Below are 13611 nucleotides of genomic sequence, written 5' to 3'. Positions count from 1 at the left end.
CAATGGAGTTGAAGTTGAACCTAGTATTGGAAGGTGAACACTGCCCAAGTGTTGTTCTATTTCATGGTTACCTGTGTGCTTAATGACCTCTCTGTCCATATGAAAACCTCAGTAGACCCTGAGGAGAGAGGGCATGGACATGTGTCAATCATTATGGGAGTAACTGGAGTGAAAAGTCAAAAACCTTCACTTCCAATTGTTACTGTAGGTACAGTAACATTTGTCAGTGCTGTAACGTTGTTCCAGTACACTGCATCTTTGTAACTTGAGTTCAGGTTAAATAAGGGACTTAAGTCATGTATAGGTATGTCCTGGTTTAGTCACCCCAGGACAAGGTATTAAAGCCAGCTCTGAACAAGCTGATGTGTCTGCAAGAAGCAGTAAATGTTATATATGGATTCATTTTGTGATAATAATAATACTGTGAACTTGTTATAGCACCGAAGTATATTATAGTGATCAGTGTGGGTTTGGGGTTTTTTTGAGCTAAATTAAAAATTTCTGCACCATTACATTGTGTAATATAACCACACTCCTGATGTTATTGCACCTAGTTTCTCAAAAGCCCTCTTGGTCCTCTGTCTAATAATGCTCAAAAATTGACTTTTAGATTATAGTCTGTCTTATTATGTGTGAAAGCAAAGCTGTGCATTTTTAAGAGCTAATGAAATGTTGCTCATAATGTTGTACACCTCTTACTGGGCCTCAGTTATGCTGTGTGGGCCTTTAAAGTCAGGTTTGAAAAGGAAGACTGCATAAAAGCACATCTCTCTAGCTACCTTTAGTTTATTTGGAATGTAATTTTCCTTTTGAGAGTTTCAGAAACTGTTGAGTCATCCACTTGAAAATTAGATTTTTTTGATATAATCTTCTGTATCTAAGGGGTTACAGCCTGATCTAATGTGTTGTCTGCTGTCTGTTGCTCACTTTCTCCCTCCTTATTGTGTATTGTGATTGTATAAAACAGAAAGAGAAGATAATCTGAAAGAACAAGAGATATAGAATAGAATGGCTTTATAGATCCCTTGAAAATGAGGAAGGTGTGGATAGCTAGATACGATCGACAAAATATATATTGAGCATTAGTAACCAATGCTTTCTAGATAATTACTTTGTTTTTTTTTTCTAAGAAGTCAATCTCCAACATAACATTTCTCCAACATAACATGTCATGCAGAGCAGTACTATAGGTATTGGATAACTTTATTACATATCATTGACTGAGTTCACATCAGCTTAAATTGAATATGCAGAAAACTTAAGGGGCTTGCTACCTTTGAGTTTCTTCAAATCCCTGATTACAAAAGTAAGGAATCTAACAAATAAATTTATATCTATAGCTTTTTAATCCCTACTTCAGAAACTCCTATTCTGCAGCTTTTAAATTTTAAAATCTTTAAATTTAAAATTGAGTATGCAAGAGAGTTTGTAGAAGAAGAATGCTCAGGCGTACATGTGTTTCCTTCATTTGAACCTGTGCTTTTACCTCAACCATAAAATCTGCATGTTGGAAGCTTCTGTTCACTTGGTTTAGTCTTAAATAGCCATTTTCCTTTTCTGCTTAAAACTGTCCTCCCTTATTCTAAATTGCAGAGTTTTCATTTTTGTTTCCACTCTTTGGAGCAAAATAATGTCATGGGTGAAGAAACCCATATCTTGTGCAGTGTGAACAAAGAAATAATAATGAATTGCTAAAAAATAACTTTTAAAAAGCTGTTTTATACCTTTATATCTGGTATTTCTATGCAGCACTCAATACACTGTAGCACTGATGTGTTGTCCAAATATTCTGATTTTTTTCACTTGAATCTTCCTCTGCTTACTGTCATCATTACTGTCTATTTCTAATGAGTATGAAAGTCTTATGTGAAGACAGTGCAACTGATAATTTCCACTTCTGAAAATTTGGGAACAGAATAGAAAGTAGCTGTGTTATCTTGTTACACTTTTCTTAAAAAAAAATTATTCAATTTTTTGTGTATTACTAGTTCTTTTGGTAACTTATGCTTTCTAATAAAAGTAATCATTTTACCCAAAATTATTCCAGTTTGGTGGCAAGAAATAATTCTGTGAATAAGAAAAATTACTCGTGATCATCTCCTTTAATGAAGGTTCCTATAAGCTTCCTGGAGCTTTCTCTTCTCCAGGTTGAACAACCCCTACTCTCTCAGTGTATCTTCATAGGAGAGGTGCTCCAGCCCTCTGTTCATCTTTGTGGCCCTTTTCTGGACTTGCTCCAGCAGGTCCACATTCTTCTTATGCTGATGACCCCAGAGCTGAAAATGGTACCCTAGGTGAGGTCTCTGAAGAACAAAATAGAAGTGCAGGGTCACTTCCCTCAGCCTGCTGGGGTGGCTGTGGGTAGTCTGTTGAGGAGTGGGGTGTAGTGCTGGCTTATGTTTTGCTTTCATTCCACCAGCTGGTTTTGATCTGCTTCTGTGTACCCACACTGTGCTTGTATGGGGAGCTCAGTGCAGGTGCAATGTAGTACAAATCGTTCTGATAGTTTTTGGTGCTTTTCTACTTATTCCCAGTCAATAACTTAGAGACACTTAAAATGATATTATACATGAGTCCTTAGTCCAGAATTATAAAAATTATAAGTAATTACACAAGAAGCATCTATTTATTGTTTTTTTATAAATATATAGTGAAATACACACATTTGTCTCTCTTATTGAAAGATATATAATAAAAGAATGACAGATTGAGACTTAAATAACAAGAAAAATGTTTTTAGGACTGTTCTTCAGGAAATGCAAGTTGGTTTCTAAGACAGAAGTTACCCATGACACCAAACTCTTCTGCCTAATGTTGCCTAAGGGCACACATCTCTGTGTTCCCACAGGACAACATGTTTACCTCAAACGAATTATTGCAGGTAAGAGAAATTGAGAGTGTAGTAATGGATTTATTTACATGAATCCTTTTCATAGAGTTGGGAGAATGCTTAATAATGACTGGATTAATATTGATGGAAAGCTAATTATTGAGATGGCTGGCATTTATTTGTGACCTTACTGTCTCTACTGTCAACTGTCTCTTTAAAAACTCCAAAGCAGTGCTGTTCATCTGTGAAGTGTGGAAAGCTTATTGGATATGTCTTATGTATCATTAGTCAGTTCCTTTTAGTTTGTAGCTTTTTTGAAATGAGGAGGGTACTGTTGCAATTTTTTTTTTTCGTCTGAGGGATTTATAGTAGTCATGGCAACACTGCTTTGCACTCCAGTTGCGAGATATTAACGATAACATGAGGTTATGAGAGGAACGTGTCTTGAAAAGCACATGTGCTTTTCTTCAATGTGCTATTCTTCAAAATTTTGTAAAAGCTTAAAAAAAGAAAACAGAAGGTCAAAGAAACAGCCAATTTACTATTTTAAAGGGTACTTCTTAAAATTTGGATATTAATAGTTATACTGGTCACTGTACTTGGATTGCAGTATACATGGTAGAGACTTCTCAGAAGAATTTTTAAACATCCATTAATTGAGAACTGTTTTGACCTCCTCCTTCTCCTTTCCTAATTCTTTACTAGTGTCCAGCTCTTGAGATCTTACTATCTTTAGACAATAGCTTTTTGAAATTATACCACAAGAAATTATAATTGTGCAGTATTAAAAAACTGCTGTTTAAATTTAGAATAAATCAAGCTGTGGTACTTGAAAATTAATGAAAATGTTCAGATTTTCATGTTCTTTGGGGATGACTCAAGATCTTTTCATCCTGTGTCCTTAGTTGCTAAGTAGCATGGAAATAACGTACTCAAGATTTTAACTGGAAGGAGAAGTCTTCCAATCCTATAATAAAAACTGGTGTAGTGGAAAGTAATAACTCGCATGAAAGCATGAGATGGTTTTATTTTTATGGTATATACAGGTTATTTAATTATTCTTTGTTTGTTTTGGTATTTGTTTGTATTATCTGGATGTAGAATACTTTACATATTATTTGAACTATATTTCTGTCTGCTCTCTAGGGACAGAGGTAGTAAAACCATACACACCTGTGTTGCCTTTTTTACCACTGGATTTCCAAGAACCACCTCGCCATGATAGTGTGCATATATATTTAATGATTAAAATTTATTCCCATGGACTGTTCACACAGGCACTTGACCACCTACAAATTGGTAAATATATGTTGGGGGATTGTCTTCGGTTTTGCTACAATTACATTATTTTTAAAGATTCACTGTCTTGAGTATTGTGACATTCTTATTGTTTACCTACTTAAACAGGACTTATTTAAAACTCCTTTTAAACTTTATTCTCCATTCCTTGAATCTAAGGGCTTGTCCTTACTGTAACTAGGCACTCTCCTGAGTGATGTGTGTGAACATATAGTTGATGGCTTTGATGTCATATGCTCTGAGAACAACTTCTTGTACTTTTGCATAAAGAAAATCTGTTTTATGGGACTTAGGATGCACTTCCTTTTCCGTTTCAGATACGGAGGTAGATTTTTAACACCGGGTTTGCAAATGTTTGTGTACTCATATGGTGTGTAATCCATCATGACAAAACATTTTATTTGTACATCTCTTCTTTTAACAAGAATGATCCTTATGTGAAGTGTATATTACCTTTATGAAAGAAACTCTAATATTATAAAGATGAAGGCAATATGAAATGGCTTTTAAAAAATCAGAATTTGGATTAGCTTCATTTCATCAAATTAATGTTTATTTTTAATTTTTTAAATAAAGGAGACTATATTTCTGTCAGCAATCCTGAAGGCAACTTCAAGAAGTCTCAAGTTCAAACTTCAGAAGATCTCCTCTTATTAGCAGGAGGCACAGGTTTCACACCAATGGTTAAGCTGCTGAATTTTGCTCTAACTGAAGTTAGCTGTCTCAGGTATGTGGACTTCTTTACACACAAGCTTCAGTGTTAATAAAACAATTAACAAAATAAAATGGTGTGAAAGCATTTTTCTTCAACTTACACCAAAAAGCGGCGTGCTTTAGGTAAGAGTCTGTCAGAAGCTGAGGCAACTTCCACTTTTTGATTATTGTCTACAATCAATGTAGTGGACTGATTTGCATTTTGAATTTTAGTTGTGGTACAAATGAGCTCACTGAGTAGAAACTTTGAGGGCTTTTTTTGTAATTACCTTCACATTTAAGTGTCTTTTTTTAGTATGGAAATATTACAGTGTAGATATTGGGTTTTGGACTGAGGAGTGCTGCAGCTGTTTACTTATGGCTTCTCTCTGATACATTAGAATAGTTTTCCATAACTAAGTTTTCCCTGCTAAACAGCAGTAACACATTGTTTCAAGATGAGTTCCAGTTTTCCCAGAAGATTTATATATCACTTACATAAGTACAGCATTAAGTATATTCAAATTCATGAAAAGATGTGTATTGCATATGCATTCTGTACTCTGTAAAATCTACAGAAGAAAGCATTGCTTGTTCTTGGTCAAGGGAGCAGGTTATGTCCTTCAGAACTGCAGAACTAGTACTTCTGCTTTTGAAACAGAGAGATTAATCGTACACTAATCTTTATACTAAAGCTACAAAGGATGACATAGAGTGCAAAAGTTTGTTTCTAAAAAAACCCTAAATCTGGATACTAGTCTTATATTGTTATATTTCAGCAGTTCCATATAATCCTGTTTTGTAAGCAGAGAGACTGTACTGTTTAGCTTTTCCAAAATATCCTGTATCGTAAGTAGCAGACAAAAAGTGGCTGACTGGCTTTGTGAATCCAAAGGATGAGTCTCTCATCTGACAAAGTGCTTGGGGACACAGTTTTAGCTCTTCTCAGCACAATTTCCTGTGGGAACTCAGTGTTAGTTTAGGGTACAGCAGCATCTGTTTCCTTACTAGTCAAAGTAAACAAATTTTTCCATCTTGCTGTGTAGGCAGGTTAGGTGCTGGAGTGACTTGAACTGAGACACAGGTGCTATTTATATGTAGACTCTTCAAGACTTTGTTTTTCTGACTGTTCTAGGCAGTTTGGTTCCTCAATTTATTCAATTTATTTTTTGGGAAAGTACTACTAGAGTGTATTTAATACATGTATGTTTATCTGTATGAGATACATATGTGTGTGTATGTGTATATATATGAACAGTGTAAGTATTGATTTGCATAAAATTATCTTACTTAGCAAAGTAACTAGCCCTAAGCTTGGATTGAATATGCTAGGACACAAAATGCAGAAAGCTGAGGAATAATCTGTACAATGATAGACTTGTCACCTGAGGGTGCCAAAGCAATCTCTGTCTGGAGTGCTGGGCAAGTGTTACTGAACCTCTGGGGCTGCACTGTGAACAATGGAGAATCTTCAGCTTCCCAGGGCAACATTTGCTGTAATGGGCTTGGATAATTGGATTTTCATTCTTACTGTCTAGACAAAGTCTGGCTATTATCTTGTAAGTCTATTCCTTGCCTACTGTAAAGGGGCAAAACAATTTGTTCCCTTCATAGCTGCACTATCCTTTTGTGCATCAAGTCACGATGCTCTTTCTTCAGCCTTGTTTCCTCTCTTACAGGCCAAATTGTATTTGGCCAAAGTGTTAACTATAAAAGGATATTGGTCCTCTACTCTTTCAGATGAGGGTTTTTTAGCTCCTTTTACTGGTTGTGTATAATTGCAGTCAGGTGGGTACGTTTCTTAAAGAATACTGAAGCACAAAAGCACTAAACACTATGTAGGGGGCTAATGCTCTTCTCAAGTATAGGATGCTTGTAAATCTATTCTTGATTCTCCTTGATAGTTGTCTCTTTGTCTCCAGCTTTTCATTCAGAAATTACCACTCTGGTCTTGTATTCACTTTTGATATAGTATCCCACTCTCATTGTCATTCTTGTATGGAAGGTAATTTTTTAACTTTCTATCTCCTCTTCTTCCTCCCTGTTAAAATCCTTTTAAGGGTCTCTGACTTCTCTTTCTGAACAGTCTTCCATAAAACCTTGCATACCAGTGTTTATAGTTCATTAAAATCTACATCCCTTGAAGTAGTTTCCAGTGTGTTAGGTTCACTCTCCTTACAAAGGGCTGATGAAGCTTCTTATTTATCTAAATTTTTGTCATCATTCTGTCATCCAGCTTTTCTTTACTGGTGGGGATCATATCTAAATTCCCACTTCTTCATTTTAGTTGTGTTCTCCCTTTATCTAGCAAGACTGTGACCAGTTTATTCCAAGTTTGCTTTTTTCTGTTCTTTATAGTGCTGAGTACTGAGCAGAACTGCAGCAGATACATTTGTCTACCCTGGGGAGAACCAGTAAGGGAGTCTCAAAACATTATTCTCCAAATAACCAGTTTCTACTTTTGGGGTCAATGAACAAAATGCATGGCTTTCCTATGCACTTTTTATTGACTTCCCCCCACCTGAGTAACACTTGATGCTGTGGTGCACCATGCAACCATTTAGAGTACTACTTCAGTGTAGTGGGCTTTATTTTCTGTGTTTTCAGAGAAGTGGGCCCTGGGAAGCATGTAAAGATTCTGGCACATTCTAGTTTCTGAATAAGATAATTTTAGTATTTAAAGGTGTAGCATAGCTGATTTGGGGCTGTTTTGTCTATACCAGGCAAGTTTTCCAAAGCTTGTTCAGTGTGTCTCGTTTTGACTTAAAATGCCTCTTAAGAAAACAAAAAATATAAGTAAAAGGTTTCTGTATGATGCATTAAGTTCTGATTCTTTAACAGAACCAATCTGCAGTTAATTTTAATTTTTGTTTTGTTTTTTTTAAGGACAGTGAAGCTGATCTTCTTCAACAAAACTGAGGATGACATACTCTGGAGAAGCCAACTAGAGCAATTAGCTCTTAAAGATGAAAGGTAATTAAAAGTCTTGTGGAGAACAACTTGTAACATCTCTGTGTACAGAACAAGTCTTGGGGCTTAGATTAATTGTACAGCTTGGCACAAGGACAGATTCTGATTCTGCAAGAATTCTTAGCTAAGAATATAATGAGACCTAGGGAGTGGAAGGAGATCCATTGCTCACAGATGCATAGTGGAGGCTATGTTGTTAAGTTCTGTAGGTCCCATGGGAAGCCAGGGATTTGATTTACAATGTTTAATAGATAGTTATTGGAGATGATTTTGAAAACTGAGAAACTTTTTGATGCAAAAGAAAATTTGCCTTAGCCTTAATAATAGAATTGCACAAAATGGAGCACAGAAGAGAGGAGAATGTACCCCAGAAGAAACATTCTGAATTTAGAGAGGTCTTACAAAAATCTTTTTGGTGTCGCTGGTTATAAAAATGTTTATGTAGAAATTCAGAGTTTAAATAGGATCATTTCTTTAATTTTTTCTTAATAATTGTTCCATTTTGCCCTCAATTACAGTGTAATTGCAGATTAAAATGCAAGTAGGGCACATGTAATGTCAACTTAATTCAGCAGGCCATAGTTTTGTCAGGAGACAAAGGATTATCAGGTTACCTTTTAATTTCAGTTTCCTTGATGTTACCACTAGATAAATTGTCACTGCTTAGATTTTATGTGATAAAAATATGTTTTGTTTATGGTTAATTATTAGTTGAATTCTTCCTCAGTAGAAACCACTTTTTCCTTCACAACAAAGTGAAGTGAAAAATCAGTACTGTTTCATACCTTAGTGATGTCTGGCACATTCAAAGCTTTTTCGTCTAGACATTGTGCAAATTTACAGTAAAATCCTGGTCTCCCTTTCCACAGGATCCTCAGATATAGAAGTGCTTGGTTTTCAGTCAGTTACTATTCTGTTGGTGAGTTTTTGAAACCAACATTCAGAAATGAGTATTTTCTCATTACTGAAATGGTACTGACATTTTCAGGAGTCTGGCCAATCTCACTGCTTGTGTATTGAGCTACACCAACATTTGTGTGTAAGTGACTATTGGAGCAGTAAAATCTGTGCTTAAGTATCTTAATTGGTGCCAGCTGGGTTTTTTTTTTTTGTAAGGGGAAATAGAAAGCTAGAATTTTTAACACTGAAAGATTTAGTTAAATAAATATGCAATATTGGAGGTGATTTGACTGACTTGATCTGTAGGAATGACTAAATATCTGTGAGATATGATATTGCAGTGGGGAGCTGACCAGAGCAGGAAGATAATCATCAATGTCTTGGGCACTAGCATTTTGCATAGCAAATTTCTAATCAGAGGTAATATTTATGAAATATTCTTCTGCTTACCAGGTTTGAGGTTCAATTCATTCTTTCACAACCATCAAAAGACTGGGTGGGTAAACAAGGGAAGATTTCTTCATGTCTTCTCTCTGAGTTTGTGAAAAGGAGCAGAAGAGACTCCAAAGTGCTTATCTGCATCTGTGGTCCAGCACCTTTTACAGAACAAGGAGTACAGTGAGTATTTTTAATAATGAACTGGAAAATGAGAATTTTTTTTTAAATTTTATCACCTAATCAGCTGTGGAGTTTCAGATTTGGTAGTCTTTAAAAAACTGCCTTACGTTGTCTGCTTTGTAAGAAAACTTTCAAAATTAAACAGAAAAGGGAATTAAACCGCCTTGCACCATACTTGAGGAGTATATTTATATTTATGTGTAGCTAAGTAAGTATCAGCAATATGTAAGTTGCATTAGTTAAAGTAAGTTGTCCAGAACTTTCATTTAATTTCATTTTTAAAAGCATCTCTTTACCAGTAACAGTTTTTCCCAAGGTTTTAAATGCTGCTTTTAATTTTATGTTTATAGAAAAGTTGGAATAATAGGAAATAAGCTTTCTTTTTTGGTGTTAGCTTGACAAATTAGGCTACAGAAGTAAAATTCAAAGCAGTTGTTCTATCAGAAGCATTTTTCTCAATTTTTTTTTAAATTAATGCATTTATTTGTGTCTGTACCTAGTATTTTCTTATTTTTTATGCATGTTTTAAGATAAAAGGTCCTCTAAATTTCTCTTGCCCAGCTTCAAAATATTGAACCAATGTGATGTCATTTGCATTTCTGCAGTCTTACTGAAGTCAACGTGTGTTGGCCAATAATTATGCTGCCTCTTGAGAAATCTGAGATAATTCAGATGATATCTGTATTTATTTTTAGAAATTGTTTTCATTACCCAAAAAGTTCATGTAGTATATCTGAGCTCCTGGGCATTGATTGTTTTCTAAATGTACTTGCAGAGGTAAAGTTGAATGTAGATGTCTGAGTAAAAGCAAAGAAGTGGTGCTGAAGGTATGCTTCATCTGTATCTGTGTTGGATTTTCAGTCCCAAATATTAATATTGCCAACTTGATTTCTTTCTTTCAGATATCTGAAGAATCTTGGATACTCCCAAGAAGAGATACATGCTTTTACTGCATAAACCCATAGGAGGATATCAATGTTTGTTTGTATAATTCAGTGTTATTTATTTATCTTCATGAATTTAAATAAGTGAGAAACAATTTTGTAAGACTTGAAATTTCACTCTTGGTACCAAACTGTTTCTTGGAAGAAGCATATCTTTGAAAAAGGTTTTATACTGTGTTTTATCTTCTTTTTGTAAATATTTTTGCTAATATTTAAGTTATCCAGGGTATTAATTTATTGGTGAGGCAAGCAAAAAAGTATAGTCTACATTATGTCAGTTATTTCATGTTGTTGGTTCATGAGAATTCTTGACTTTACAACAAGCTCTGATTAAGGTTTTGACTTGATAATGCTTATTATTTCTTACTGTAAAATGTCCAAAGAGCAATACTGTCTGAAATTAAATATTGCACTGTAACTCAGGTAATTGGTCATTCAAAAATTTTCCTTTTCATCTGATGTCTCTATTTGACTTGAAAGTGATCCAGATACATTTTTGGTTTTGTAAACAAGGAAGAATAATACCTTTGGTAAAATATAAAACCTACATCAAATTAAAAAAAAATAATTTTACATTACTTCATGTATTTCTTTAATTTTTTTCATTAAATATTATAAAGAAAGGTTTCCACAATCTTAGTACTCCAGATGAGAACTCAAAACAGAGCCATGGAGTCTTGGTCTACCACAAAACTTCCCATGTGACCGATGTTACACATGCCTTGTTATGACACGATCTGAAGATAAAAACATGACAGCACAGATACCAGGGTCAGGACCACAGAAATACCTAAAAATATTTGACAGGTTGCACTAGTATTAAATGAGGTTATTTCCATGGGTGTGGTTTTTTTATGCTCCATTATTAAAATGTATTATCATGAGGCAGTAACCTGCAGCCTAATGGTGTTTTGGAGAAAAAAAACAGTAGAGCAGCTACTTTCTTATATGTTTTCATGTTTTGTGTGACATCTAGTACTGTTTATGTCTTCCTGTTGTGTTGAATGGATATTTCTTCCTCCTAAGAAGCAAGACTTGTAGTTGTGGCATTAATACATTCAAGAAAAATGTCTTAATGATACCCTTTAAAAAGGCTAAAATTGCTATCTGACCGTGACCGGCTATGCTTAACTGAACTGTCATCTCTTCAGTCCCCTCCTCAGTTTATTTGACTTGATGTTAGAAAAGGATCTGGTTCTCACTTGTTGCCCACAGATCACAAATCATTTCGGAAGACTGAAACTCTAGTTGAGGGCAGTCATAATTTGTATCTATAGTGCAGTTAAGTGGAGGGACACTTTTCAAAATTCCAAAGTGAATTTTCTGCTAAGATAAGCGGAGCTGCATGTTTTCCCCAGGACTGGCTCTTAAAACCTTAGGCACTTTGAGGATTTTTCAGATATAATTTAGGATTAATTGTCATACTTCTAAAAGCCTCAGATTTCCATTGGAGTTTTGAATAATCTGTTACTACTAATAATAGGTCTTTGTGTGAGTAACTCAGCAACAAGTGGTCATTTGACATTACTTCAACTTGCTGATCTAGATATGATACAATTTGTTAAAAATGTCAGAAGTGTATCTTTTAAATTTTGCTTATATTGTTCTAATACTTGAAAGACTTGTTGCAGATCACAAATTTTATAATACATTCTTGAAGTGATAGCCACCAGGCTGAGCATCTAAAATCAAGTGTGCATATTTTTTGAAGGCAGCAATGCTCATGGTCTGCCTGTTTGCATTAGGAATCAAATCAGCATTAATACAGCTGTTAAAATGGAGCTGCTGGCAGTTTTGGTTTTTTTTTTTTTGTAATTAACCTTTATTGCTAGCAACGTGGTCAAACGGGCACAAAATGTTTTGACTGGAAAGCAGCCCAGTGCAAAAGGACTTGGGGGTGCTGGTTGATAGTTAGCTGAACGTGAACCAACAGTGCCCAAGTGGCCAAGAAGGCCAGCGATGTCCTGGCCTGGCCAGCAATGGTGTGGCCAGCAGGACCAGGAGAGTGATTGTGGCCCTGTTCTCAGCACTGGTCAGGCTGCATCCTAAGTTCTGTGTCCACTTCTGGGCCCCTTTACTACAAGGATGACATTGAGGTGCTGGACCAAGTCTAAAAGAAGTTAAGAAGGCTCATGAACTGTCTGGGAGTGACTCTGACTATGAGGAACTATGAGTCTGACTCTGACTATGAGGAACAGCTGAGGAGGGAGCTGGGTTGTTTGCTTGGAGAGGAGGCTCAGACATTCTCACTCTACAACTGCCTGAAAGGAGGCTGCAGCCAAGTGGGGGTTGGCCTCTTCTCCCAGGTAACAAGTGACAGGACAAGAGGACATAATCTCTTTCACCAGAGGAGGTGCTGGTTGGACATCAGGAAGAATTTCTTTAAGGGCTGTCAGGTACTGGAATGGGCTGCTCAGGGAGGTGGTGGAGTTACCATTCAATAGAATGTTCAAGGAACACCTGGACATGGCACTTGCTGCCATGGTCTAGTTGACAAGGTGATTGTTCAAAGGTTGGATTTGATGATCTTAGAGGTCTCTTCCAACCTAAATGATTCTATGATTCCTGAAAGTTTTCTGTATCCATGTGTGAGCTGGTGTTGATAAGGTATATCACACAGCAAATTGCCATGACTTAAAAAACAAGCAAGAGAAACAAAGTACTTAAAATACTCAGTTGAGTGCTTCCAGTACATTTCTTCGATACAGTGTTCTGTGGTTAGATGAATATCAAAATGTTTTACACACAAAACAATTACCCCTACTTATATAAGCACTACCTTACAGCTTTTTTTTCCTTTGTAGGATGATATTGAAAGTACCATGACTGCTTTTGTCAAGTTGAGATACTTTGCCACTCTTTCATTCTTTGCATTATTACATGTTTAAAAGGTGCAAGGGGTGAAATGACAGGAAAATAAATCATAAAAAAGTTTTAAACACCTTACAGTTCAGTGGGTTTTTGTGTCTATTTGATCTCTCCAGAGCAGGATTTAGGTTGAAAATGAGTTGTCTAAAATGAGCTGGCTGTGGCAGAGATACATTTATGAGCTCTCTTAGTAATCACTAGAATTCAAATCAGCACAGCCTGTGCCGGTGTTGAGAGTTGGTTCAGCTGTGCTGGATGTGGGATTAAGGGTGCTGTGGGCCATTTGAGATGTTCACTGGCAAGCCAGACCTATTAACAGCATCTTTTTTGTGTGTCTGTTTTTTCTTCCGTTTATACATGTCAGACAATGTTTTCTATACATCTGAAGCCCAGTATGGTGCCTAAATCTGTCTCAATATCTAGGTTTTTGATCACTAGAGATGTAAAGAAATAGAACTGTGAGAGCAGGTTTAAGTTTTTTGGTGATTT

At 35.8% G+C, this 13611-nt stretch overlaps 1 protein-coding gene across 2 annotated transcripts in view; it reads left to right on the top strand.

The window, feature by feature from the left end:
• Positions 1–13193, top strand: part of CYB5R4 (cytochrome b5 reductase 4) — a 29162-nt gene extending 15969 nt beyond the window's left edge. For both annotated transcript variants that reach the window (XM_014248354.2, XM_088053608.1), the window contains exons 11-16: positions 2741–2881; positions 3977–4129; positions 4706–4856; positions 7709–7795; positions 9146–9310; positions 10213–13193. In XM_014248354.2, the coding sequence (XP_014103829.2) occupies positions 2741–2881; positions 3977–4129; positions 4706–4856; positions 7709–7795; positions 9146–9310; positions 10213–10267 (752 nt within the window). In that variant the 3' untranslated portion in view covers positions 10268–13193. The remainder of the gene's footprint in view (positions 1–2740; positions 2882–3976; positions 4130–4705; positions 4857–7708; positions 7796–9145; positions 9311–10212) is intronic.
• The last annotated feature ends 418 nt before the right edge of the window (positions 13194–13611 follow it).

The sequence above is a fragment of the Pseudopodoces humilis genome, chromosome 3, assembly GCF_049639895.1.
Source record: "Pseudopodoces humilis isolate 2021_Gansu_Grassland_sample_001 chromosome 3, ASM4963989v1, whole genome shotgun sequence".
Lineage (NCBI taxonomy): Eukaryota > Metazoa > Chordata > Aves > Passeriformes > Paridae > Pseudopodoces > Pseudopodoces humilis.
Note: the sequence above shows the minus strand (reverse complement) of the source record. Positions and strands in the feature narration are given on the sequence as shown.